General features: G+C 45.3%; 1 protein-coding gene across 2 annotated transcripts in view; it reads right to left on the bottom strand.

The window, feature by feature from the left end:
* LOC117874436 (protein AF-9-like) overlaps positions 1–22,405 on the bottom strand; it is a 24,451-nt gene extending 2,046 nt beyond the window's left edge. Inside the window, exons 1-6 of one of the 2 annotated variants that reach the window (XM_034764554.1) lie at positions 22,241–22,405; positions 16,656–16,727; positions 15,921–16,070; positions 1,880–1,932; positions 737–820; positions 381–473 (exon numbers count right to left, since the gene is read on the bottom strand). In XM_034764554.1, the coding sequence (XP_034620445.1) occupies positions 381–473; positions 737–820; positions 1,880–1,932; positions 15,921–16,070; positions 16,656–16,725 (450 nt within the window). In that variant the 5' untranslated portion in view covers positions 16,726–16,727; positions 22,241–22,405. Of the gene's footprint in view, positions 1–380; positions 474–736; positions 821–1,879; positions 1,933–12,062; positions 12,596–15,920; positions 16,071–16,655; positions 16,728–20,241; positions 20,403–22,240 lie in introns of those variants that run through there. The other variant, XM_034764553.1, reaches the window with a different exon arrangement.
* Positions 22,406–26,581: the final 4,176 nt, after the last annotated feature.

Raw genomic sequence — 26,581 nt, 5'->3', positions numbered from 1 at the left:
ACTGGGAAGGTGGCAGTTCTTCCTCTTTCATAGAAGAGTTAAAAGTAAAACCAACTATAAATCACACCAATGGAGAAAACCATGAACCGGTTACGAGAAAACCGTAGCGAACTCAGGTCTCCTTACTTAAGTTAGATAGGCACCCTTTACATGTCTGAATATCAGAATAGTCCATGCACACATCATAAAATTATGTTATGCCCAAGGGACTAAAATCTAGTCTCTCTCTGGTGACCCCATAACTACATAAAAAATTGCACTCAATTTAATGCTCTTAAAAGTACAATCAGCTCATCTACACAATGCAAGTGATCTGGGAAAATAGAAAAAGATACTGTACTCCCTCTTTTGGGACATACAGACCATTTTCAGCCATTTACCTCTTTATCCTTTTTAGTCTTCTTTATTTTCATCTTAATTTTTTTCCCTGTTATCATACTGTAGTTTTCAGTCTTCTTTTTGTCTTTAAGGTACTAAAACGAGATCATGCACTGTGATACATTTCAAAAAATAAAAATATGCTCACACTTTTCTAAACAACATTATATTAATAAGCACATTTTATCATCATGCAGGGATCAGACGCTAACTTCCCTGTCCTGGAGAGCAGAAGCTAGGCATGCTGTGGCCAACTGTATTCCAGTTCCCGGTGGGCCTTTTATTTCATAAACACTTGTGCATGGGGAGGAATGGGAGGTGTAACAGAGCACTATTAAACAGACATCAGCGTATGTACCTTGGAAAGCTGGACAGGTCCTGGTTTCTCTCTCTTTTTTTTCTTTTCTTTCTTTTTCTTCAGCTTGTTCTCTTTTTTCCTCTTCTACAAGTACAAGACACGTATGCAAAGCTCATACTTCTCACAGAAGCACAAGAGAAAAAAACACAACCCAAATATGTATGAACTCACAAATTTCCTGCTACTGTCCTGGAAGTCACTTTTGCCATAGCTCCCCACGCCTGGACCAACTCTGGGAGATGTATTAATGGGGTGGGGCAGCAAAGAGGTTGATGTTTGTTAAGGCCTAGTGACCCCCATGATCCCAGGAAACAGAAGTGGTGGTGGGTTCCCTGACCCCGTTTCTGGGGGTCTGGTCCTCCCTGCCTCACTAAATATCTGAAATCCCTGAGCAGAAAGTGATAGAAATAAAAAGTATAAGACAGTGTAAAAATGCAGATTACATTGTTATATCTAACCTGCTTATATTTTCTTGATGGATACGACAAGCTTATTAAGCTTAAACAGAATTTAGGAAAATCTGTAGTCTGTTCCACATTACTTTCAAAAAGTTATCCTTTGTTTCTGATGTCCACAAACATTTGGTGGAACTGAAGCTAATACATTTCTAAACATAATGGTGAATTCATTCCTTTTTGTGCTGCCAAATGATGGAGTTGGTTGCAGAAATGCAGACTAGATGCAACGGTCTTCACTCATCATCCCATTATGGCATTTTTATTGCAGCAAAGCTACCACAGTAGAATTGGAAGCTGTTTTATACAGCACCAGTCACACAAGGTCCCCAAGGTGTATAACAAGAAGTTTCGTACCGGTAGTGCAGTGATTGCATAGACAGAGACAGCAGGTCAGTAATATAATTCATACCAGGGTCCCCAATTCCTCTCACAGAGTGTCTTAAATTCTACCTGCACCCATTCCAGACACTACTAGAAGAAGCTCCATTTAATTTCTCCTCTGAAACAGTCAATTTGTACATTTTAATTTCAATTCATTTAATATCACCACAGAAATGTCTCCTTTTAAATGAACAATTATGTTCCTTATTTTGATTCCCAGGTGAGTTTTAATCACACCAGAATACAGTAGCATCTAAATGTTTTTTGCCTGGATTGCTATTTATTTCTGTCAGCAAATATTTACCTTTTTGTTGCGTTTTTCTTTTTTCCTTTTCTTTGATTTAGACTTGGGAGAATCTAAGGAAAAAAAAAGGAGTCTAATTTACAATTTTAAAAATATGGGTTATTTTACAGATTAAAACACTGAAATTAGTACAGCAGGAAAGAGACAGTGTTGCAAGTGTGAGTAAGAAAAGAATACTTAAGTTTGGCTAAAATATATGAACCTTGACACAAAATGACGCAAAACACAAACTCAGTTTGCTGCCACCTTGTGGTAGAATATCAACATTATAAATCCGTAATTCACCACCAGTGATTACTCTGAAACCTTGCATCAATATATTTATATTATTTCAAACAAACACTATCTGTTTCTGCAGCTACTGTCACAAATTATGAACCTATCCAACATAATACCTAGATCAGTGTTTCTCAACTGATGGGTATGTGACTCCCAGTGGTTACAAAATGAAGTTACAAGGGTCATGAGCCAATGGAAAATTTTATTACAATCTAAAGCAAAGACAACCTCACTTCCACACTCGCCCCTCTCTTCCCCTTCAAAGTCAAGTATCCTGTCAACCACTCAAAACACACACAAATTATATGGCCTTGTTGTTATCACGGATTCATTTTTTATTTTTGTTTTTCTAGGATACGTAGGAGAGTTGTGAAAATGTTTTGACTTTGTGTAAGGGGTTGCCAAGCTGATACTCCAGAGAACAGATTATAATGACTAAAACTAAGCGATTAGCTCTATAACTTCTTTAGACTAGTAAATAAAAAGGCTATATTAAAAGAATGTTAACGTTGCAGTGTAAAGCGCTCAAAAGTTAAGAAATTCCAGTATTTTGGACCCCCTGTGCATTGATACAGTCTTTAATTATATAATTACATTATTTTTTCCACAGGACGCATTCAGTGCACAGGATGGACAGTGCTCAATGAATGGGCAGTGATGCATTATTTTGTTTTATCCTTGTTCAATGTGTGGCCCTAGGCCTTGTTTACTCCACACTATTCAAATCCTGCTCTTAATTTCCTCCTGGGCTTTTCTATGGCACTAATCACTACAATATCTTAGTGCTTTGCAAACATTAATAGTTTAGCATCTCTGTGAAGTGAGAGGGTGGGATCATCCCCATTTTACATATGAGAGAACAACTCGCTATGAGCTTGAAGGGTGGTTTCCTCAAGCATTGAGAACTAGATTAAGGTCCCCTGGTGGAGTAGGGTCTCTGTTGTGAGGAAAAAGGTCGGTTAAAGTTGGGTGCACGAATACTGAAAACCCCGAAACAGGTAAGTGAAAAGCTGTAGTAGCAGTCAGGTGGACGTTGATGGAGCTCAGTGACAAACCCAGGGTTTTTAAACTCAGTGAATGAGGTGTGACTCAGAGAGTGATAATAATACCTGCTGGGTGCACCAGGAATAGAACTGCTTCCACTTTTGCAAGTAAGTCTTTCTTGTGGAGGGTTTTCTACTATTCAAACAGCACATTCTGTACTTTGAAAGAACACGCTACTATGCCCAAGGGCCATCGAGGAGCCAGGTCTTGAAATGTAGTGTGGGTAGACTGGGGTGACTATTGTGCCCAATCCTGAGGTCAGTAGGTCTGTGGTCAGAGGCAAGCAAAGAGGTAGCCACAGAGGCAGGCAAATCGGGTCCAGGAACCATACCTGCCTCAGCCAGGTTGGTGCTCAGGAGATGATGACTGCTTTCTCTTGCTTTACTTTGTTTGGGAACTTAAGGCACAATGGCATTAGGGGACAGGCACAGAACAGAGTTCCAGGCCAATGGGTGCGGTGAGGGAGGCATCTCCTAAAGAGTTGCAGCTACATCCTCTCCCGGAGCAGAACTGCTGGTATGCTGTGTTGAACAGTGTTGGAAAGAGGTCTATCCCTGGGAATCCCCAGGCAAGAAAAATCTTTCATTGGATAGGATCACCATTCGTGGTCCTGGCAAAAAATGTCTGGTCAGTGTGTTTGCTATGGTGTTGTGCAGACCTGGCAGACATGCTGATGGTATGTCAATTTGGTGTGTTATGCACCAGTTCCAAAGTCTGTATTGCCTCTGCGCACAAGGACTGGGATCTTGTTCTTCCTTAGAGGTTCTTATAGCACATGGTTACTCTGCTGTTCATGATGACTCTGACCAAGTGATTCTTGATCTTGAGTAGAAAGTGGATGCATGCCTACCAAACTGCTCTGACTGATGGGAAGAGAAGACTCCTGAGGTGTCCATCTGCCTTGTTCCATGAGGTTCTGGAGATGAGCTCCCCAGCTTACTAGGGAGGCGGCTGTAGTGATGGTCTTTGTGGGTGGTGAACACAAAAATGAGACTCCCATGCCAACCTTGTGGGGATCCTTCCATCAACTGAGAGAGTTGAGAACTCTCAGAGGGATAGACAGCTTTGGAGTGGCTGTGCTTATTGGAGTGTAGATAGTTCTGGGCCAGGGTTGGAGGCATCAGGAGAGCAGCCTGGTGTGAAGCATTATGAACCTACAAGCTGCCATATGGCCCAGAAGCGGCAGGCAGGCCTCTGCTGTGGTTTATTGAGAATGGGTATGTGATGACATTTATTAAAGTTTGTGCCACCTTTAACACTACATATAATAAAACTTGTACTGCAGTCTTGTGTGCAAATTCAACACTTTATTTTAAACATGTAGTTAGTATGTACCAAAGTAAGAACCAGAAAAGCTGACTAGCAGCAATCAAAACGTACAACACAATAACCAAACTCGGTGCCAAAACAGTGGAAGATGCATGCTGCCAAATGACACGGACAGCTATTTCTGGGTATCCCCTGTCCCTCTGTTGTCCTTGGCCTTTCTGATGCATTTTATATGTGCAGGTCACAACTGGACAGGGGTGGATGAATACACAGGTTACATTTGTCTGTTCAATATGCTAGTGTTCATTGCCTTGATTGAACTTTTGCTCTTATAACATGACAATGTCTTATTAGTTAAATTTGGGCTCTAATATGCTCATTATAGTTTTATTTTATATGGAACACTTTGTTTCCAATATTTCTGCTTCTAATCATTTGAATCGGTTCTTTGTTAAATAAACCAATACTAGCTTTCTCTATAAACAAATCTAAGTCCTGGGTGTTAAGTGGAGCTGGTAAGCTGTGGTGTATTGTTCCTTTGGGGGTCCAGTGGAACAGGGGCCGGACCCTATAGGCGGATGTTCGGAGGGCTCGGGTTTGGAGCGTGCCTATCAGTAACCTGTCTACAGAGAGCAGGGCCTGTGGAGGCTTGGAAGGCAGTGCTTGTGTTGCCAGAGACTGGTGGTGTTGGGGAACTGACCCCCAGCAGGCATAGACAAGGCTTCCTCGTGCTAAGGCCAGGTGGTAGCGAGGTGCCTCACAACCTTGGGTACTCCCAGGAAGTGTTACAGAGAAGGCTCGTGAGTTACAGAGGTAGCCCTAATAAGCACACCCACCCTGGAACGTAACCATCTGGAGTTCCTAATCTGTGAGAAGTTCACATTTGTCACCAGCCAGTAACGAGTGAAAATTCCTCAGAAAGATGCTGATTTAGCACGGAGATGTAGTGCAGCCTCCTTACAAGCACCCTGTGTCCACGAACAGACCTGGCTGATTGCCAGCCGCAGGGACTCCTAACACACACAGACAGCCATCCTCTGCTGTAATTTGGATTCATATTTAAGGCAGCTATGAACTAAATACACACACTGGTTTTGTTTGAACAGCCAGGGTTTTTTGAGACTCAGTTTACAGGCAGTCCAGGCCAGTACAGGTGTGGCCTATTTATAAGCTGTGTTGTATTACACAAGAAGAGTACATGAGGCTATTTGTGGAGCCGCCACCTATATTCGTAACAATCAGCAAGTAACTGGTCTATGTTTCATGATAACTGCTTAACTTTTCTTCCTCATTTTGTGGGGTCCATTTTGAATCCCACGTGGTGCTGGAGGAAAGGAGGGTGGAGGATGTTAGGGGAATGGTGTGGGTTCCGCACTGAACAGAGGCATACTAAACCCCTGGCTTATATTAATAACTTCACAGGGCCATAAGCTGGAAATCCCTCCCATCCATACATTCACAGCAGAAAACATGGCAGCAGAAACTTACTAGGCTCTGGCACTTGCTCTGCTGCAGGTTCTGTAGGCAGCTGCTTCCCAAGGTCATCTCCAAACAGCTCTTTCGAGTACAGACCCAGCTGTGCTCTAGTTGCTCTGGTGGCATTGCCTCTTTGGTTACTGGCCACAGCACCAGGGTCACTTCAGGCGGCACCTGTGGCTGGGAAGTTATAAGGGTGCCATCCCTGCTCAGCAGATTGTCATACACCACTGTGGGCTCAGCGCTCATTACAGGTCTGTTGCGGGGTATGTACACCCCGTCACGGGTGCCAGGTCACGTATGGCAAGAAGAAGAGGAAAAAAACGTATAGCAGCCCATTAGGTCCCTTGTTTGTCACCCAGACTATCGGATGTGGTAGTATGGCCTAGTGCCCAGTGTCAATAAAGCAGCCCTTCTGCCCAGGGCAGCATGGCCCAATGGCCACAGTCAAGAGTAGCCCACCTAACAATAGGGATTGTGTGGCCTATTGGTCTGCTGGGGAAGTGGGGTACCAGTCGGGGGGGGAGGGGGCAGCGCCCAGGGTAGGGGAACTCAGACTCTCGCTGCTCCTCTGAGTCGCAGCCCAGGACCCTGGCGGTGGTGGGGGTGCTCACCACCGAGTCAGTGGTGATCCTTCCACAACATGCTGACTGGTTCCCCGGTTCACTCACTGGAGAAGAGTCTAAGTCCCCTAGACTACTTCCTATTCTTTCTCCCTCGGCGATGCGCCACGTTCCCCTGGGTCTCTGGGGTCCTCGGGTGGAGTAGCTCCTGCTAGCACGGTCTCTTCTCCGGGCTCGTCAGGCAGCCTGGAGTCCGTCTGGAACTCTGCGTCCTGTGGCTTATAGTCGGAACCTGTAGCAGCTCCCTGGAGAGAGCCTGCAGTCTACACACCCTCCCCTTTCAGCAGCCTGCCCGACACGACAAGTGATTAGAGACAGGAACTTCAGGCAACAGGAATAAGTGCACTAGCCTCCCGCCAGAGACTTGAGTAGGCATTCGCTGTGCATTGCACAGACGTGACGCGGAGCCGGGACAGAGGCGAGTTGGGCTGCTTCTTTTTATACTCTGCCTCCAGGCTGAGCATGCCCAGCAGAGTCAGAGGGGCAGGGCTTCCTCAGCCTGCAAAGCACAGTTAACCCTTGTGGGGCTGGTGCAGGGTAGGTACACCCTGTCCCAAGGTCAAATTCCTTGTAAAAGAGGCAGGAAGACAGGGAGTTCCCATAGGTGTCATTAAAATCTTTATGCATGTCTACGCTACAGACTTTTGCCGCCTCAAGTTATAACAGCATAAAGCCACCGCACTTAGTGTAAAGTTGGCAGTGTACATACTCACTGGGAGTGCTTGTTTCGATGTAGAGTACAGTGCACCATGAGTAGGTATCCCAGTGTGCAACTCGACACCGTTCAGTGCACTGTCTTTGGAGAAGTATTGGCAATGCATGGGGAGGCAGAAACAAGTGGCACAAGGGCATGACTGGGACTGCAGCATCAAGTTCCCATCAAGCAGTTTTCTCCATCCCATAATGCCATCTCCATCCAATAATTTTCACACCTATCTTGAGAATCTCACAAACCTGCATGGGACTTGTCGCTGTCTGTCATCTCTGACAGATGCATGGAGTCTGCACAGCTCTGCACTATTGTCATAAGCATTGCAGCACAAGATGCACAATCCTCTGGTATTTGCAGAGCCGCTTGGAATGTGATGATTTCCTGGAGGGTAGATTACCCGTGGGACATAGGGAGAATCCATTCAAGATTGTTGGTAGCATTCATAGAACAGCTGCAAACAGCAGAGTGCTGCTTCTGGGCCTAAGAAACGAGCACAGACTGGTGAGACTGCTTCATAACGAAGGCTTAGGATGAGCAGTGGCCACAGAACTTTCAGCTGCACAAGGCCACATTCCTGGATCTGCGCGCTGAGCTTGCCCCAGCCTTCAACGCAGGTGCATCAAAATGAGAGCTGCACCGTCAGTGGAAAAACAAGTGGGGATTGCACTGTGGAAACCTTCAACACCAGATTGCTACTGGTCAGTGGAAAGTCATTTTGAAGTTGGAAAACTGTGGGGTCCGTTGTCATGCAAGTGTGCAGGGCCATTAATCATCTCTTGATAAGCAGGACTGTGATTCTTGGCAATGTGCAGGACATAGTGGATGGATTTGCAGCAACAGAGTTCCCGAACTACGGTGGAGAGACAGACAGCACACATATCCCTATTTTGGCACCAGACCACCTTGGCACAGAATACATCAACCGAAAGGGCTATTTTTCTATAGTTATGAAAGCGCTGGTGAATCACCAGGATGCTTCATGGGTGTTGTTGGCTGGTCATGGAGGATAAACGACCTTTGCATCGTTAAAAACACAGGACTGTTCAGAAAACTACAAGCAGGGACCTTCCTTCCTGACCACTGGATGACCATTGGCGATGTTGAAATGCCAATAGTCATCCTGGATGACCTAGCCAATCCCTTACTTCCCTGGCTCATGAAGCCGTACACCGGCCACCGACAGCACCAAAGAAAGATTCAACTACTGGCTCAGCAGGTGCAGAATGACAGTTAAATATGGTTTTGGTAGACTGAACGATTGAAAAATATCTCAATGGTTATAGCTGCCTGTTGTATCCTACATAATATCTGAGAGGCAAAGGGGGAAAAGATGCTGCCGGGGTGGAGAGCGGCGGTGGAATGGTGTCTGCTGAGTTTGAACAGCTAGACACAAAGACTATCAGAAGAGATCAACATAGAGCTATACAGCTTAGGAAGGCTGTGAACACTTATAAGTCTCAGTCTGCCACAGCACTGGGTTGTGGTGTACCGTGTCTACCTGGCCCTGCTGTTTGGGAGCCTGTTAGCAACTGTGTGGTGCTTGCTGCACATCTACGAACAGAACATTGACAATGCACCTACTAATGGGGAGATGCTTGCTGTACGTTTATGATTATTACACCGTGTCACTGATTCAATGGGTTGCGTACGAGGGTACAGTAAAACTACTTTCACTGCCACCAGGCATTATGCAGCATCAGTCAGAAACTAATAAAGATAAATCATTTTCAAACAATAGAGTTTTATTGACTAACGAAAACATTTTAAAAAAAATCCTGTACAAGTAAATACATTAAAACCTTAATAAAAATAGGACAGAGTGTAAAGAACAGGAAGGAACATTCATGTCCATTTTAGCTACACATACTCTCACCTGTGAGAGCCATCGTTCATGTATGTGAAGCTGTGATTGTCCTTACTGTCCCCGCAGTGTGGAGTAGAGATGCGGCCCCAATGCCATGTGAAATGCTGAGGGAGCGTGTAGGGAGGCGCTATGCTGCAGTTCTCCATGGACTGCAAAGGAAGGCAAACCTAGGATTCTTGAATGTGGAGGTCCACAAGAGTCTACAGCATCTGTGTTTGCTGCCAGAGCATCTGTGTCTCCCTCTTCATTTTCTGATGGGCCTCCTCGGCCTTTCGCCTGTCAGCTCTTTCCCTCTCCCTAAAGTCTATGATATTTGCCCTCCAAGCCCACTCTTCATGGCCCGATGCAGCCCTGGCTTGCAGGGTCTTACTGAATACGTCATCCTGAGTCCTCTTCTTTCTCATCATTTGGCTCAGGCATTTTGCAGGTGTGGAGGTGCCACGAAGTGTCGGGGAGTCAGGGCCCTGCACCCCTCTTTCTGGGATTCACCGTGACTCTCAGCCAGCCAGTAAAATGGAAGGTTTATTGGACAAAAGGAATGCAGTCTAAAACAGAGCTTGTAGGTACAACCAGGACCCCTCAGTTAAGTTATTCTGGGGGGCAGGGAGCTTAGACCCCAGCCTTGGGGTTCCTTGCGTTCCACCACCCAGCACAAAAACAAACCAAAAAACTCCTTCAGCAGCTTTCTTCCCCCTCCCCCCAGCTTCTCCTCTCCTTTGTCCAGTCTCCTGGCCAGAAGGTGTCACTTCTTCCAACCCCCTCCTGGCTCAGGTACCTTCCTTCAAGGGAAGTCCCCCATCCCCAATGTAACTCCCCTGCAACAGTCCCAGGTCAAATCCGCCCCGCTCCCTGTTGCGTCACAGGAGGGAACCCCTCAAGGTCACAACAGCAGTAGCAGCAGACAAAATACAGGGTTTATATGTCAGTATAGTCATAAAAGCAAGCACAAGTTAAAATTCAGAACTCCCTTCCCCTCGCTCCCCTAAAGTTTTAAACACTTATTGACACTTCTGCTTTGGAGCGCTTGTGCACGGCCCCACTCAGAGCACCAGCCATGGGGAGTATGGCCTAACGGGGTAAGGGAAATGAGGAGGGAATTGCTTCGTTGCATGAAACTATATGGGAGTATAGGACAATGGCTCTGAAGACTGGCACCATTTTCCACAAGCAGTGGTGATTTTAGCTGATCTCACTCCTGAGGGCGACAAAGCCAGAGAGCACAGTTGCTGCTGGTATCCTCAATCTGCTCTTGCCTGTATGCTGCTAGCCTGTGTACTGCAATGGTACCTGCCAAAGTTATCACTGACTGGCATAGGAAAGTGTCCAACTATGGAGGAAGAAATAAGGCTGCCATCCCTAGAAAGCTTTGGCAGCAGATTGCAGAGTACCACTACAAACGTTTCATCAAGATCTCTCAGGAGGATTCAAGGGACATCCTTGTGTACATAAACAAACTGCTCTGCGTGTCTCCCCATCCCCTGCCAAAAGAGGAGAATGAAAAACAAATAATTCGACCTCTCATTGTTGTACCTTTACCTCTTCTAGTCTGAGTAAATTAACAAGAAGTCAACAGCAGTCTCCTGCTAAACTGGGGGTGCCACTGTAATGGGAAATAAATTTACACTTACCCGAGGTTCCGTCCCCTGCATCAAGCTCACCTGTGCTCGACTGACTGGACTGCAGCAGAGTCTCAAACAGGGCCTGGCTTGCAACCCCTGGTCACATCCCCTACCCTCCTCCTCAGTGTTTGTGGCAGGGGCCTGTGACTCGAGGTCCTCCAAGGAATCCATGGTGGTGTGCAGGGTCGTGATGAGGTGTCCCCAAGATATAGCCCGTAGCTCTTTGTAAAAGCTGCAGATCTGTGTCTTGGCACCAGATCGATTGTTGGCCTCTCTGGCCTTCTGATATGCCTGATGCAGCTCCTTTGCTTTCACACAGCACCGCTGCTGATCCCTGTCTTACCCCTTGTCCTACATCCCCAGGGCAATCTGCTCATAGATGTCAAAATGTCTACAGCTGGTCTGTACCTGAGTACTGAGACTCTGGGCAATGTTTGGGAAATAGTGGATGGCTTTGCAGCAATGGGATTCCCTAACTGCGGCGGGGTGATAAATGGCACGCATATCCCAATTTCGGCTCCAGACCATCTTGTGAGATTACACCAACAGAAAGGGTTACTTCTCTACGGTATTGCACGCGCTGGTCGATCACAGGAGTAGTTTCACTGATATCAATGTGGGGTGGTCAGGAAAGGTGCATGACACATGCATCTTCAGGAACTCTGGCCTGTATCGAAAGCTGCAAGCAGGGACTTTCTTTCCAGACCAGAAGATTCCAATAAGGGATGTGGATAGTGCCCATAATGATCCTGGGAGACCCAGCCTACCCCTTACTCCTGTGGCTCATGAAGCCTTACACTGGAAACCTTGAGAGCAGCAAGGAACGCTTCAACAGGTTCAGCAGGTGCAGAATGACCACTGAATGTGCCTTTGGCAGATTAAAGGGTCGCTGGTGCAGCCTTTTTGGCAGATTAGATCTCAACGAGGAAAACATTCTCCTGGTCATAGCAGCCTGCTGTGCTCTGCATAACATAAGCAATGGAGAAAAGTTACCCAAGAGAGGAGCATTTAGGTAGACTGCCCGGTGGCTCATTTTGAGCAGCTAGATACCAGGACTATCAGAGGGGCTCAACAGGGGGCTGCTTGAATGGGGGAGGCTTTGAAGCAGCATTTTGACAATGAGCCCCAGTAATGTGTCTTTCTTTAATGCATTCAGCCAGGCATTGTTTACTTGCTGCCTTGAATGATCCTTGTAATGACTGCTGCCAAAGCACTAATTGTAGTCTGCAAATATGACGATTGCCACTGTATAAGAATTTCAGCAGCAACTACTGCATGCAGGACACAAAAAGATTCCTTTTATTTCTAAGTCTACATTTTTATTAAACAGCAATACACAGATTTCCATTTCCTACAAGGGACATGACCCTGAGGAGTACTGTCTCAAATGAGGCTCTCACAGCTGTGTGCAAGTCCAGTTGTCATTATGAAACGTGTCCCTATGGGTCAAAGGCAAGGGGTACTGCGACGGGCTGGGAACATGCAAGGAATGTGAGTGGGGAGTTTGGGGATGGTATGGAATGCAGTTCTGTACAGGCTACAGGGGAAGTTGAGCACGGATGTGCTCTGCCTGCAGTGCAATCAGGGACCTCAGCATCTCTGTTTGGTCCTCCATCAGCTTTATCATTCGCTCCTGCCCCCGTCTCCTCTCCTGGCTATCCATTCTGAGCTTTTCATTGATCGTCTCTCTCCAAGCTCTGCTCTCGCTGTCTGCAGCATCAGTTGATTGCAGCAGTTCTCTAAATATGTCCTCCTTACTCCTCCTGGTTCGCCTCCTTATCTGATGGAGGCGCTCCGCCGGTGCGTAGGAGGTGGCCCTCAAGGGCACATCTGCAGAAGCAAAAGAAACAATAAACAGAGGTAGTATTGTGAGTGCACTCACAGCCTTGAATCATAACAGTTACATACACCTCTTTCTCACTTTCCCTTAGCAAGTACACAGCACAGCGAGAGCCCAAAACATGGTGAGTTTGGCCTGGAAGGGAGGGAGAGGGAAGGGGCAAGATGGGACAAAGGGTCTAGGTGGTTTCCGAAGGGGATCACTCCAAGCGCCTAGGAACACTACTCTGAATACTGGCACTATTTTTCACAGGCGGGGGTGATCAAAGCTGATATCTCATTCCTGAGGGTAACCAAGGATGCAAGGGTGCATCTCCTGCATGCATGCAGCTTCTGACCGGGTCCGTATGCTGCTCGCCTGTGGCTTGCTTTGATTCCTGGAGAAGTAATTGCCGATTGGTGTGGCAAAGTTTCCTACAGCGGGGGAAGAAACAAAGCAGTTCTGCCGAGGAATCTTCGGCAGAGGATTGCAGAGTACCTCCAGGAAAGTCTCCTAGAAATCACTATGGAGGATTCCCGGGACATCCTGGTGTGCATTAACAAACTTTTTCGCAGGGCCCCCACTGCATAGCTGCACAGGGTAATGAGAAGCAGATGCAAAGAGTACCTAGTGTTAATTTCTATCCCTTATCCCACTTTTATCATGTAACAAAATAAAGCAGAGCTCAATCTCCTGTCACCATGCAGTATCAAAGCAAAATGAGTACTTACCAGAGCTCCCCTTTCCTGCATCAGGCATGCCACAGCTGGAGTGCTTGGACTGGCTAGACTCCTCCGGAGTCAAAAAGAGGTCCTGGCTCGGCTCGCCAGGCCATCAGACGACCCTGTCGCATGTCCCACATCCTCCTCCAACTCCACTTCCTTGTCCACCACTTTATCCCCAGGGTTGACTCTGCTGGCTGCTGCCTCCAGTCTCCCCCGAAGTATCCAAGGGACTCTTGGTGGTGGAGGTAGGGTCACCACTGAGGATGGCGTGCAGCTCCTGGTAGAAGTGGCATGTCTTCAGCGCCACACCAGAGCGACGGTTGGTCGCCCTTGCCTTCGGGTACACCTGCCTCAGCTCCTTGATCTTAGCATGGCACCAGTGCACATCCCTTTTGTGCCCCTTCTCCTGCAGGTCACGAGCAATCTGCCCGTAGGTATCAAAGTTCCACCCTCCTCAGCCTCCTTGCCCCACAAACCCAACAACTCGAGTGTACTCCAGGCAGGAGTGCATTTGCTGCAGAAAGTCAGCATGGTCAGCTGTGCATTTGCTATGTGAGCTGTCCACGCCGACTAAACAGGAACAGGAATTTCAAAAATTCCTGGGGCTTTAAAAGAGAGAGGAGCGTATGCCTGCAGACCTGCAGGTCAGCAAAGTTCAAACTGCTGACCAGAGCGGTCATGATGCACATTGTGGGACACCTCCTGGAGACCAATTAGAGCAACATAAGCAAGCACAGTGTCCACACTGGCACTGCATTGCTCTATGCTTCTTGTCGAGGTGGTTTTATGTCGTCGGCGTAGCAGGAGAGTTAAATCGGAGGGAGGAGCATTGCCATCGTTTTGCCGATGAAAGCTGCCTTTTGACGACAAAACTGTGTAATGTAGACAAGGCCTACAGGTGTGGTGACACTCTGGGGCAGGAGAGCTATACATCAGTACTTTCAGAAGATCTCTCTTCGTACATCTCAGTAGATGCGATACAGGTTCTTCCAAAACTCAAAGATCCTCTTGCAAAAGGAACCTAGTTGGTACCAACAAAGTAGGGCACCATGTGGCTGGTTAGGATGAAGCTGATGTTATCAGGGATGGTACAGCTGGACGATCCATATGGTCCTTTCGCCCATTACCTGTAGAAGTGGGTCATGGTCAAAGACAGTTTCTTCAAGGAGTCCCTGGTGACTGGAGGACTCTGAGATGGGTACCCGTGTCAGTGTCCAGTGAGGCTGTTTGCTGAGAGATTTCTCAGAGAGCACCATGCTGCAGATAATCTTTGAGGATGTAGGAACCACAGCAGTACTCATACCAGACGCAAGGTATACTTGCCACCTGATTTCGGGGACGACTTCTCCCTCTTCTTAGACCCTCTGAAGCTGTTCCCAGGTCTCCGCTTGTTGGAGTCAGAGCTGTGAAAGTTGCCAGGGCACTCAGGTTGTCTGAGGCCAATATCCAAGGTGGCCTGAAGTGATAGCAGGTTTCAAGGAATGCTTCATGAGGAGAAGATTGAGCCTGTTATCCCTCAGATTCCTAGACCTGCTCTTAAAACCAGTGCAGACCTTGCACTTAGATGGAACACGTGACTCTGAGAGAGCTGGAATGTCCATCATTAAGGCAAAAAGACCTATTACAGGTCTCGCAGGGTTTGCAGCCTGAGATTTTGGGCACACCCCGCAACAGAGAAGGTGGAAGACAAAGAGAGGCCAAGGTCAGGTGTGAAAGGAGTGTGGGGGGACCCCCAAAAGTACACAGCATGTTTGGGAAATTAATAAAATATATTAAAAGGAGGTAAGACTAAAATAAGTCAGCTAGCTAAAACTTTGAAGCTAACGGATACCGCAATGCTGCATCTCTAGTTGCAGGTTGCTGAGAAGGAACTGGAACAGTGGCGGGTCCACCCTCCTCTATATGCTCTTGGATGGGAGCACAGGGATGCACATGGTGCAGATGTGGACCCCACAGACATTACTACCAACGATCTCTGATTGAAAGCACGCAGGCACACAGACACCTAAAGTGGAGCACCCATAGGGACACCTAGTCAAAGAATATTTACATATCTGCTTAACTTTAATCATAAAGACAAGGGGAATGAGGTAATATATTTTATTGGACAAACTTTTGTTGGTGAGATAGACAAGCTTTCGAGCCACAACTTTAATCATGAGTGCAGTCCCATTGACTTCAGTGGGACTAGTCCTATGAGTAAACTTCACACCTTTAAGCGTTTGCAGGATTGAGACCAAAATTCAGATTAAACCAAAAAACTTTACCTTGGTCTGGACCAGCAGGCAAAGTAGAAAAAAATTCAACTGTTTTGTTTTAAAACCTTTTAAATGTACACAATGTTATTTGAGATCTTACTTGTTGCTTTGAGTGAAAAGAATTTCTAATGCTGATTAGTTAATTTAAATGACAGCACATGCAGTGTGTAAAGAGGCGCTTGAGTAGCTACAGGAAGTGGTTACATGAAAACAGTCTGAAGAAACAGACAGCAAAAGTTGTGCACTGACTTGTACAATTATTTCCTGGTAATTAAGCTACATTAAAGTAAGTGTGTGTAGCAGCACTGTTAGAACGAGTAAATACACACTCAAGTGCAGTAATGACAACTTACCTCTGCCACTTGAACTGCTTCTGCTGCTTGAAGAGGAGGAAGATCTTGATGAAGAGCATGAGGAGGATGTAGTAGTAGTACTAGCAGATGATGTTGATGAAATGGACGATGATCTGCTTCTGCTGCGTTTTCGCTTTCTCTTGTCTTTCCCTTAGGAGAACACAAGGTCTGGTTCATTAGGTTTCAAATAGTGAGAACACACAAGCTAATAACTTAAGCTCAGAAAACACATTTTTATAGAAATTAAAATTTAAGACAAGCTTTGGTGAATCAATTAAAAAAATAAAACCATTGTCCTTGCCTTCTGTCATTTCCAACATAATTTAGCTAATGACAAGGCTAAGCAATGCAATCAAACATTTTTACTCATGCAAAACATAGTATGCAAATAATACAAGAGAGTCTTTCTGCAGCAGCTATTGTCCTAGACCAGTGGTCTCCAAAGTGGGGTAGGCACAAGAGGATCCTTCGGGGTGCGTGGCAGGAGGAGTGCCACCAAAGCAGTGCCGCTTTGGCAGTTCGGGTGGGCTTATTTTTGTTTGTTTGTTTTGGTTCGGCAGTTCGGGCGGGAGTCTGAGCGCCCTTTTTTTTGTTGCTTGGGGCGGCAAAAATGGTAGAGACGGTCCTGCGGCGCGGCAGGGGGTGCGTGCTCAAAAAAATTTTACTGCTAGGGGTGCAGTCAAAAAAGTTTGGAGACCACTGTCCTAGACTAGAGTTTGATTTCATGACTCCCACCTCTGACTTTCATCTCTTCTTGTGATGTAGCGCATGGTGTTCCACATTTCTCATCACGTCTGTTATCCATATCTAGTGAAAAGAAACATATATGAATATCACCAAAAAGACTTTCTTTGAAACTTACATGTACAATGCTAGTTGAGATCAGGGAATGTTTCCATGATCAAGTCCTATTATTTAGATGGGGGAAGAAAAATAAATATCAAACTACACCAGGATGAAACATAGGAGTAGTGTCTAATCTTGCTATGCCAGGAATTGCACAAAAAATCCCAAGTATGTATGAATATATATTATATGTACACACACACACACACACACAAAAATTGCATTCATACTCACCACTTTTATATTCATATATATAAAGTGTGTGTGTGTATAAGTTAATTTAAGACTGATGTAACTTGATTAAATCTGAAAAATTCTGTGAAACTACATGCAGATCATTGTTCAAAGCACATTTTAAAACCAATTTTGCAGACATTAAGTTTGTACATAATTAAAAAAAAAAAAAAACATGCTATATACTGCCTTCTATTCAGAAAACTCGCCACAAAGGGCTTCATATGCTAAATACAACACAAAACCACTGAAATGCGGCAACCTTTGGCATGGAGCACTCAGCAGACAGTACATATCACATTGCTCAACAGTGGCAAGGAGAGGGGGAATTTTGGCTAGGATACCAGGGAAAACACACACACACTCTCTCTCTCTCTCTCTCTCTCTCAAAAAGTGCCATGTTACCTTTAACATCCATGCATAACACAAGAAAATGTTCCCTATAGTGCAATCTTACATCAGCAGGAAGATGACCTGGATGATTTAGTAGGTCTTTTCCATCTTTAAATTCTATGATTCTAATAGACAGAATCTGTACTCTAAAATTCTCATCTGACATGCACAAAATTGTCTTGTTTTAAACTCATGGTTTTCCAGTTTCTAGTGCATTCTGATTTTAAAGCAGTTTACATTAAGAGATCTTTAAATTGGAAATTAATTCCTAAGAACATGAAGTGGTTCATTTTCATAAGTTTTACTCTTGCTTAATTCCCATAAACAAGCTAGGGAAATATAGACTAGATGGTGCTACTATAAGGTGGAAAAAACTGTTCTGATAGAGTAGTTACAAGTGGTTCACAGTCAAGCTGGAAGGGCATATTGAGTGGGATCCCACAAGGATCCATCCTGGGTCCAGTTCTGTTCAATATCTTCACAAATGATTTAAATCAGTGATACTCAGAGCTCAGTGGTTAAGGAGCAAACCAATGATCAATATTACCCAGAAGAGCCATAGTAGTGTGAATTCACGGTTTCATTTACTGTACTCTCACAGCAAAATGTATACTTATTTTATCAAATACAATTGGTTAATAACGTAGTAAAAGCATCCTGATTGGTTAATAATTAAATCAGTGTTTTAATATCATGTGCTGCAAAGAGCCACAGGGGAGACACAGCCACTTGCGGCTTGCGAGCACCTCAGTCTGAGTATTACTGATTTAGATAATGGCATAGAGAGTACACTTACAAAGTTTGTGAATGACACCACGCTGAAAGCGGTTACAAGTGCTTTGGAGATAGAATTAAAATTCAAAATGATCTGGACAAACTGGAGAAATGGTCTGAAGTAAACAGGATGAAATTCAATAAGGACAAATGCATAGTACACAGAATGGGAAACGACTGCCTAGGAAGGAGTACTGCGGAAAGGGATCTGGGGGTTATAGTGGATCACAAGCTAAATATGAGTCAACAATGTAACACTGTTAAAAAAAAAATCATTCTGGGATGTCTCAGCAGGAGGGTTGTATGCAAGAAACGAGAAATAATTCTTCCACACTATTCTACACTGATAAGGCTTAACCTGGAGTATTGTGTCACATTCTGGGTGCCAAATTTCAGGAAAGATGTGGACAAATCGGAGAAAGTCCAGAGGAGGAGAACAAAAATTATTAAAGGGCAAGAAAATATAACCTATGAGGAAAGATTGAAAAAAAACCTGTTTGCGCTTAGTCTGGAGAAGAGAAGACTGAGGGGGGACATAACAGTTTTCAAGTACATAAAAGGTTGCTACAAGGAGGGAGGGAGAAAAATTGTTCTCCTTAACCTCCGAGGATAGGACAAGAAGCAATGAGCAAAAATTGGAGCAATGGAGGTTTAGGCTGGACATTAGGAAACACTATCTAACTCTCAGGGTAGTTAAGCACTGTAACAAATTGCCGAGGTTGTGGAATCTGTGTTATTGGAGGTTTTTAAGAACATTCCTGATAGGTGGTCTAGTTATTGCTTAGTCCTGCCTTGAGTGCAGGGTGTGACACTATGCCCCATATTCTTCATAGAAATATTGTTATAATATGGATTATAGCATATCTAAGATGTAGGTTTTGCAAGATGGCTCTATAATTGGAAAGGTTATGAGGTACTGAATATGATTATCCTATTTGTATGCATGTATCATTTCTGTATCTGAAGTTAGGAATATTGACTATGTAACAATTACAAGTGGGCTTACACCTGGGGAATGCCCATGAGTCAGAGTGCAATCAGTTTGGATGGGCCATTAGGGAGAACAATAGGACTTTGAAGATGTTAATCTCCCACCTTCCTGAGAAGCTGCCTGGGATGCTACAAATGGCTTTTGACTCATGGCTGCTTTGACATGTGATCATGTCACCTGGTACTGACTCCACCATAGAATACCAATATTTTTCCTCTGAGGGGGGTGGGAACCTCACTGGCAAACAAAGCGTTCCCGCCATATGTAAAACCTATTTAAGACAGGGGAGTGACTTAATCAGTGTTCATTCTTCACCGAATACCCACTCAGGATGACTGCTGAAAACATCTAAGAAACAAGGACAAAAGGGGAGGGGGGGGGGAGGAGAAGAGATGAGCCCAGGCGGTGTCTGGCTTGTGAAAGAAACGCCTAAAACAACATTTAATGTGAGAAATTACTACTTGTAACCAGTTTCTTTAGTGTATTATGCTTAGTTAGTTTTATTTGCCCTGCTTTGATCTGTTTGCAATCCCTTATAATCACTTAAAATCTATCTTTTGTAGTTAATTCACTTGTTTTTGTTTTCTCTAAAACCAGTTAGTGGAATTCATAACGGGGTGGGGGTGGGGGGTGGGAAGAGCTGTGCTTCCTCCACATTGAGGGAGGGGGCGAGTTTCATGAGCTTATGCTGTATAATTCTCTGTGCAGCACAAGACAATATAATTTTGAGTTTACACTCTAGAGCAGGTGTGCACTTGAGTGCTGGGCAATTCCTTAGCTGAAGCCTTCCCACGCAGAGCTGATTTCAGTGTTTGTGCCTTTCTGCAGCTGGGTGCATCCCTACCTGTGTGTGCCGGAGGAGGCTTGAGGGCCCAGCTCAGCAGGACAGCGTAAGGGAGCCCAGGCTGGTGGAACAGGCAGGCTCAGTGGTACCCCAGTACGTCAGGTGGCCCCTCAGAGTGGGGGTGGGGGAAGAACCCATCACACAGGGGACTGGACTAGATGAGCTATTGAGGTCCCTTCCAGTCCTACACTTCTATGATTCCATTCATAGCTGTTTTAATGCAGGTCATTAGTACTTAGTGTTCGGCTGTTAAGATGGTAGGAGATTAGAGCAAAACATCCATGCTATGTGACATTCAGTCAACATGATCTCAGAGCAGTGGAGGGCACACAGGTAAAGAGACAAACCTGCCCTGGCATCACGCAAAGCAATGTGGGATAGCAGTTTGCAGACTGCCAAGCTAGTGGAAATGGGCAGAGCGCACACATTACTCCACACTAACTCAATACACAATGAACTTAATATACTTTCAAAGTGAATTACAGAATTATTAACTGGCCAATTAGTATACTTTGAAGAATTGTGTTGTATGGACACAAGTCACCTGAATGCACACTAAGAAAAGTTATTGTGGACTAAAACCCTGTGTAAACAAGCCCGTTCTGTCTGCAAATATAAAGTTAGGATAATACTTATCTACTTTTCAAAAGGACATATATATGAATACTATAAGTGAATGATTATGTCATGTAAGCTCTTGAGACGGTGCTACAAGGAGATAGACTTGGAAATTTATTTAATCCATTTAAATTCCCGGAGACCTTGAAGGGATGAGGAAACAATGCAAGATGTTGATAGCATCACTTAAATGCAACTTTATAGAAATAGTTAAATTAAAAGTTCATGCAAATTTAAATCATTTAAAAATTCTCAAAAGGAGGAAAAACTGCTATGATCACGATATAAGCTTATGACAACAAATTAATACTGGATTAAAACTACTCTCTGCATCAGGTGATCTAACGCCAAAGGGATCGCACAGCATGAACAAACTTATGCACCTTAAAAACACAGGCACAATCGGGCTAAGATAAATATTTCAGGGTTAACAGGTCCAAAAATGAATCTACTGTAATAATAAAAATCTTTCATTTTCCTGTTTTTAATCATAAAATTTAGTGCCAGGGAACTAAGAAGATTATGATGTTCAGCATTTATTATAGATTTTATTCAAAAGACTGAATATAGTGGCTTATGTACAAGTGCAATCCTGAAAAATATCAGAAAACCAAAATCAAGTCAAAATACTCTTCTTTGCTAGGCAACCTAATACACAGTGCAGGTTCATTTGCAACTGCAGGTGCACATGTGCATGGCTTTCTGAGATGACTTCTGAAAGTTAAAAATGTGCTTACCCCAACACAGCACAGCATCACACTGTGTGCCACAACTGTGAGCCTCACTGTTTGAGAGTAAGGACTGAGAGCATGTGGAGTCAGCAAGATTAGCTTTGGGAAGGGATATATGTCTCTCTTTCAATCCCTTTTTGTTAGAACAAAGATTGTCCTTCAATGACCAGCGCTTGAGGAAGCATATCAACCACCTCTCAATTAGTGAACAAGTCAGTGATATGCCGAACCACAATGTGGCCAACTCTAGCAATATTTGGTGTTTTATTTAAAACCCCAGCTCCCGGAGTCAGGTTATTACAGGAGAATCTCAGCTTCCGTTAAAAAAAGCAAATTACTGCTGCTCAGGGCAGTAGAGAAAACCATGGCCCCAAGCGCCCTCTAAAGGTGCAGTGAGCAGAAGGCAGCAGAGAAACCCCTGCCCTACGTTACCCATAGGGGTGGCACTAGGGACGCCGCAGCACTCCGGACGTGGGGTGGTTTCCATCACACGCAGGGTTTAGGGTTCGGGTCCATGGCTCACTGCCAGCCCCACTGCACAGATTGCTCCAGCTCCCCTGGGGTTCTCGCTAAACCTCACGGGTTTTAAGCTACCCCTGTGATGTCGCGGGGTCTGAGCCAGATGTTTTCAATACGGGGCGGGCACAGAGGGTCCAGCCAGTGAAACCTCCCCGCGCGACTGGCCGCGATGTACTCGGGGGGCTTCTGCCAGGGCCGCGGCCCGGGCGCAGCTCAGCGCCTCGCTCCCTCTCCCGGCGGGCGGGCAGCAGGGAGCTCCCGTGGGAAGCCTCCGGCCGCAGCGGGTGCCAAGCGGGCACGGGGCGGGCGGTGTAGCGCCGCGCGGGAGGGGCCGGGAGAAGAGGAAGGAGACGCCGCTCCCAGCACTTACCAGGGCCCAGGTCCCGCCTCGGACTCCCCACCTTAGCGTCCGGCGTCCCCGTTACCCGGAAGCACAAGGCTGACCCGACCGGAAGGGAATAGGGGCTACATCCGGGAGATCCGGGTGGGACGGGCCCGAGTTCAGAGCAGGGGGTGTCTCCCCATGGGACAGCCTATGTGCAGGCCTTTCGGCCCCCCCCCCCGTTTACCTCGCATATGGTGCGTGCTGCCAGCCCCAGCCCAACAGAGCAGCTGCAGGGGGCCACGCCCAACGCAGGGGTGGGGTCACGGCTGCCACGTTCCGCGCGGACTCTGTGCCAGAAGCTACTTGCGAATGAGGGTAAATTAACGGGCGCCGTATGCAAATGAGCATGTAGGTGCGTCTCCTGCTGGTGCCCGGCCCGCTGCGGCGGGTGTGCGTCAGCGCCTCCCGCGGCGGCCCGGCCCGGGCCTCAGAGGGAGCCGCGGAGGGCCTGGGAGATCCCCCCTCCCGGGGGCTTGTCCTCCGCGGCAGCCCCTAGCAGCGCTTCCTCCAGCGCTCGCCCCGGGGCTGCTGCTCCGCTGGGCGCAGCTCCGCCCCGACAGCTGGGCTGGAGTCCCCAGCCCCCGTTTTTCCCTATGTGCGTGTTCACGGCGGCCGGGGCAGGCCGCGATTGCCGGGGAGCGACGCTCGCTGCTGAGGTTACGCTTTGTAAACAGCATCGACACGTTGTCAGCGGCGCCTCGCCGCCGCCTTCGGCCGCCCTGAGTGCTCGCTCCTGCCTGTGGCTGCGCACGGGGGTGAGCCGGGGTGGTTGTGTCCGTTTGTGCGCCAGGGGCGAAAGTGACGTGTCCTGACAGCAGTAAAAGTCTGATCTCTGGGAGCCTAGCTATCGAGTAAAGCGAGCCCCACCTTTTATTGGCTACAGAGGTGAGTTGCGTTCCTGCTGCACACTCTCCTCTGCGTGTAAATTCCATTCCTTGGCAAAACGCATTGCGTGCCAGATTGGACAGTGTGCCTTGCTTCTTTACCACATATCCAATTTAATCCACTTTCCCCTCAATTACCTTACACAACAGTTTGTCACTAGGGCTGCTCACAGCAAGTCTGAATTTTTCCTGGTGAATTTGCACAGGGTAATCAAATAACATACTTCATATCCCATAATTGCCACTGACATTAAAAAAATCCCAATAGGAACACAAACCTAGTTTTCTGTGCTAACATTGCAGTCCACATGTCCGCAGCTTATCTATGTATATGGTATGGAGACTTCTAAAGATAAAAGTCAAGATACAAGAGCTATTCCAATCCCATTTTACTTTAGAGGGTTTTTTTTAAGCAGGTGTCAGGCTCTTCCTGGTCTGTCCAGACAGCTGGCATCACTGAATGCCCCATATTTAGAGCCATAGTAAGGGGAGTGGGAGCTATTTAGAATATATAATAGAAATAGATGTAGCCCCAATCTGAACGCGTTGTACCTCCTCTGACATACAAGACAATAACCTAGACAAACCTTAATTCAATAAGGTTTAACTTAATTCTGTAATTATTTTAGAAGTCATCCATTGTATTAAAATGCAATTGCTAATAACGTTATTGTGGAATTATATGTAACTTCTCTAGGAAACATAACTAATGCAATAGTTTGAAGTATTAGGAACTTAAAAGGACGCGTTGGGATAATACATATGAAATGGATTTCCCAGGAAATATTTGGGATGAGGGGAATGCAAAGGACTCACCCCTCACCTTTTGAATTTTCGTCATGAGCAGAAAACCATTGTCTGGGTGATTACCCATTCACAGTCTCTTCAAAGGCCCAATCTGGATAAATGACTCAAAGTCAGGGTTCTTGTTCTGCGCAAAAGTGTGTTATGAACTCAAAACCACAGGAAAACCCTTGTATGGGATTTTGAAGGACTGCTCACCTGCCAGAGCCCATGTTGGTGTTAGGGGTCATTTCTGGTTAGCCTCTTAGCATCCATGTAGGTTCTTCTACATTTTTAGTGTTTTCTCTTATGCTTTTGCCTTAAGAATGAAGTGTGCTTGCTCAGAAAGAGCTGTGTGGTGACCTATATCATTGGCAGTTACATGGTATATCGTCTCTGAAGAGAAGGCAAAAGAAGCCTGCTTGGGCAGCCTGTCTTTTGCTGAGAAGATCGCAGTTTAGTCAGGGGACTGTACCGCCTGGAAATACCCTGGTCAGAAGGGGGAAGAGACCCATGTCTCCATCCAAGAGAGGAGATGACTGGGGAGCTGGAAGCCGATAATAGGTGACCTTGCTGGACCACAGAGGGCGAATACCAGTGCAGTTGCTCTGAGCTGACATACCTGCCTCTCATAGATAGCTTGAGGATCTGCTCTCTTACACTTGGGCAACACTTACATTCCCGGTCATAGAATTGAGCTTGATGGGGATTCTCTCCCACGGGAAAGAAAGGGGGACAGACTTTAGTTCTTGCATTGGGGAAGGGCCCAACACCTTCTATCTTCAGCCTGGCAATTCAAGTGTGAACTTTACTGTTCCCATGGCCAAGCAAGAAGCTGGCACAGTACAACAGTGAAGTTACTTTGATAATCCTACCATGTTCATGGAGGATAGGCCCAGCAAAAGCTATTAGCTCTGGATGTCCCATAGCATCTGATGGCCAGAAGCTAGGACTTTACAACAGGGGATGGATTGCTCGATAATTGCCCTGTTCTATTTATTCCCTCTGAAGCAGCTGACATTGGCTGCTGTTGGAAGACAGGATGCTGCACTAGATGGACCATTGGTCTGATCCAGTATGGCCGTTCTTATGTTCTTACCATCATAACTAAGGCTATGTTTTAGTTATGGGTATTTTTAATAAAAGTCATGGACAGGTCACAGACAGTAAACAAAAATTCATGGCCTGGGACCTGTCCATGACTTGTACTATATACCCCTAAATCTTGGGTGTTGGCAGGGGTGTAGTGTAGTGAATTATAAACTGGTATGTGCAGCTGCTTTAGGATGTTAAAATCTGAAATACCCTTACGTAAACAGGGTGTTTTTTATTTTCTTTGTAATTCAAAAGGAGTGTCCTTTCTTGGGTACATAGCATAAACTCTGGGATGCAAATAGCTATCCAGTATCCCATTCTCTTCTGTAAAAACTGTTTAAAAATTCTGCCTGAAGTTGTTAACACCACAACCACTTTAAAAGGATGGTGAAATTCAGTTTATTCTTTACATATTTTACTGGTACAGGTATGACAATGGGATAGAAAAATGACAATATATTAGTAAAGAGTTATCCAAAAAGGCTAAAAACTGGTCAATAAATACATTAAAAACAAACATGTTACTGTAGAAATGTCGTATACTCTTTAGGTTAAATATCTCATACATTCGGCATTGAAAAATTTTTGGTGTTTTCCATGCAAGTTACAATTTCTCTTTTCTATAACATCTATGCTATGCAACATTCTTTCCTTACTAGGAACGGGATGATATCTAAACTCCACATTATAAGAAGTAAAAACATCTGAAAAAACAAAATCCCAACTCTCAACTGCTTTTATAAATAAGTTGATTAAAATGCAATCACCCTTAAAAATGTAATTTACTGAGCAAATGCTTTATAAAAGGCAGTCTTTTAAAAGGAAGCTGTTACCGTAAACCCAAAATGGGTTGCTTGTGCTTCAGCATATATTTCTTTAAATTATTTTAAAAACTATATTCATGGCAAAAAAGTAAATATAGTCAACAATTAGAGAACGAGAGGTTGCAGTATGGATTGGATGAAGGTTTAACATGCTTCAAAATCTGTCCAAGAACACACTAAACATTTGTCAACATCACAAAACCATCACCTACTCTAACCATTTGAAATGGAGTTCTAATAATACTTAGTTCTTTGCATGCTCAAAGCACTGCACAAACATCTTCTAATTAGTTCTAACACCTCTGTGATGCAAGTATTATCCCCATTTTACAGTTGGGGAAATGGAGGCCGAGGGAGTTAATTGACTTGCTCAAGTCCAGACCATGCCCTCCCATCTCTCTGAGTTCTATAATACTTTCACTATAATATATCACTTCCATCAGTCCTAGTAGTCATTATTCATATTACATCATTTTGAAAGTTACAGCACAGATGTTACTGTAAAAAAAAAAAATCAACATTAGATCCACTTTAATGCACCATGTTGAGTCATAAAGTTCTGGCATGCTGCACCTTTTTAAACACATGCCCATTCTTTTCAAAACAAAGTATTAAAGATATAAGATCAAATTCTGCTCTCTAGTACAGGTGCAACAGTTATTAAACTCAGTGAGAATTGCAGTTGTACAACAGATAACAGAATCTGGCCCATAGCATCTGTCCCTGGGAACATCTATAAT

Source organism: Trachemys scripta, chromosome 3, assembly GCF_013100865.1.
Source record: "Trachemys scripta elegans isolate TJP31775 chromosome 3, CAS_Tse_1.0, whole genome shotgun sequence".
NCBI lineage: Eukaryota > Metazoa > Chordata > Testudines > Emydidae > Trachemys > Trachemys scripta.
This window is presented reverse-complemented; position numbering and strand designations above follow the sequence as displayed.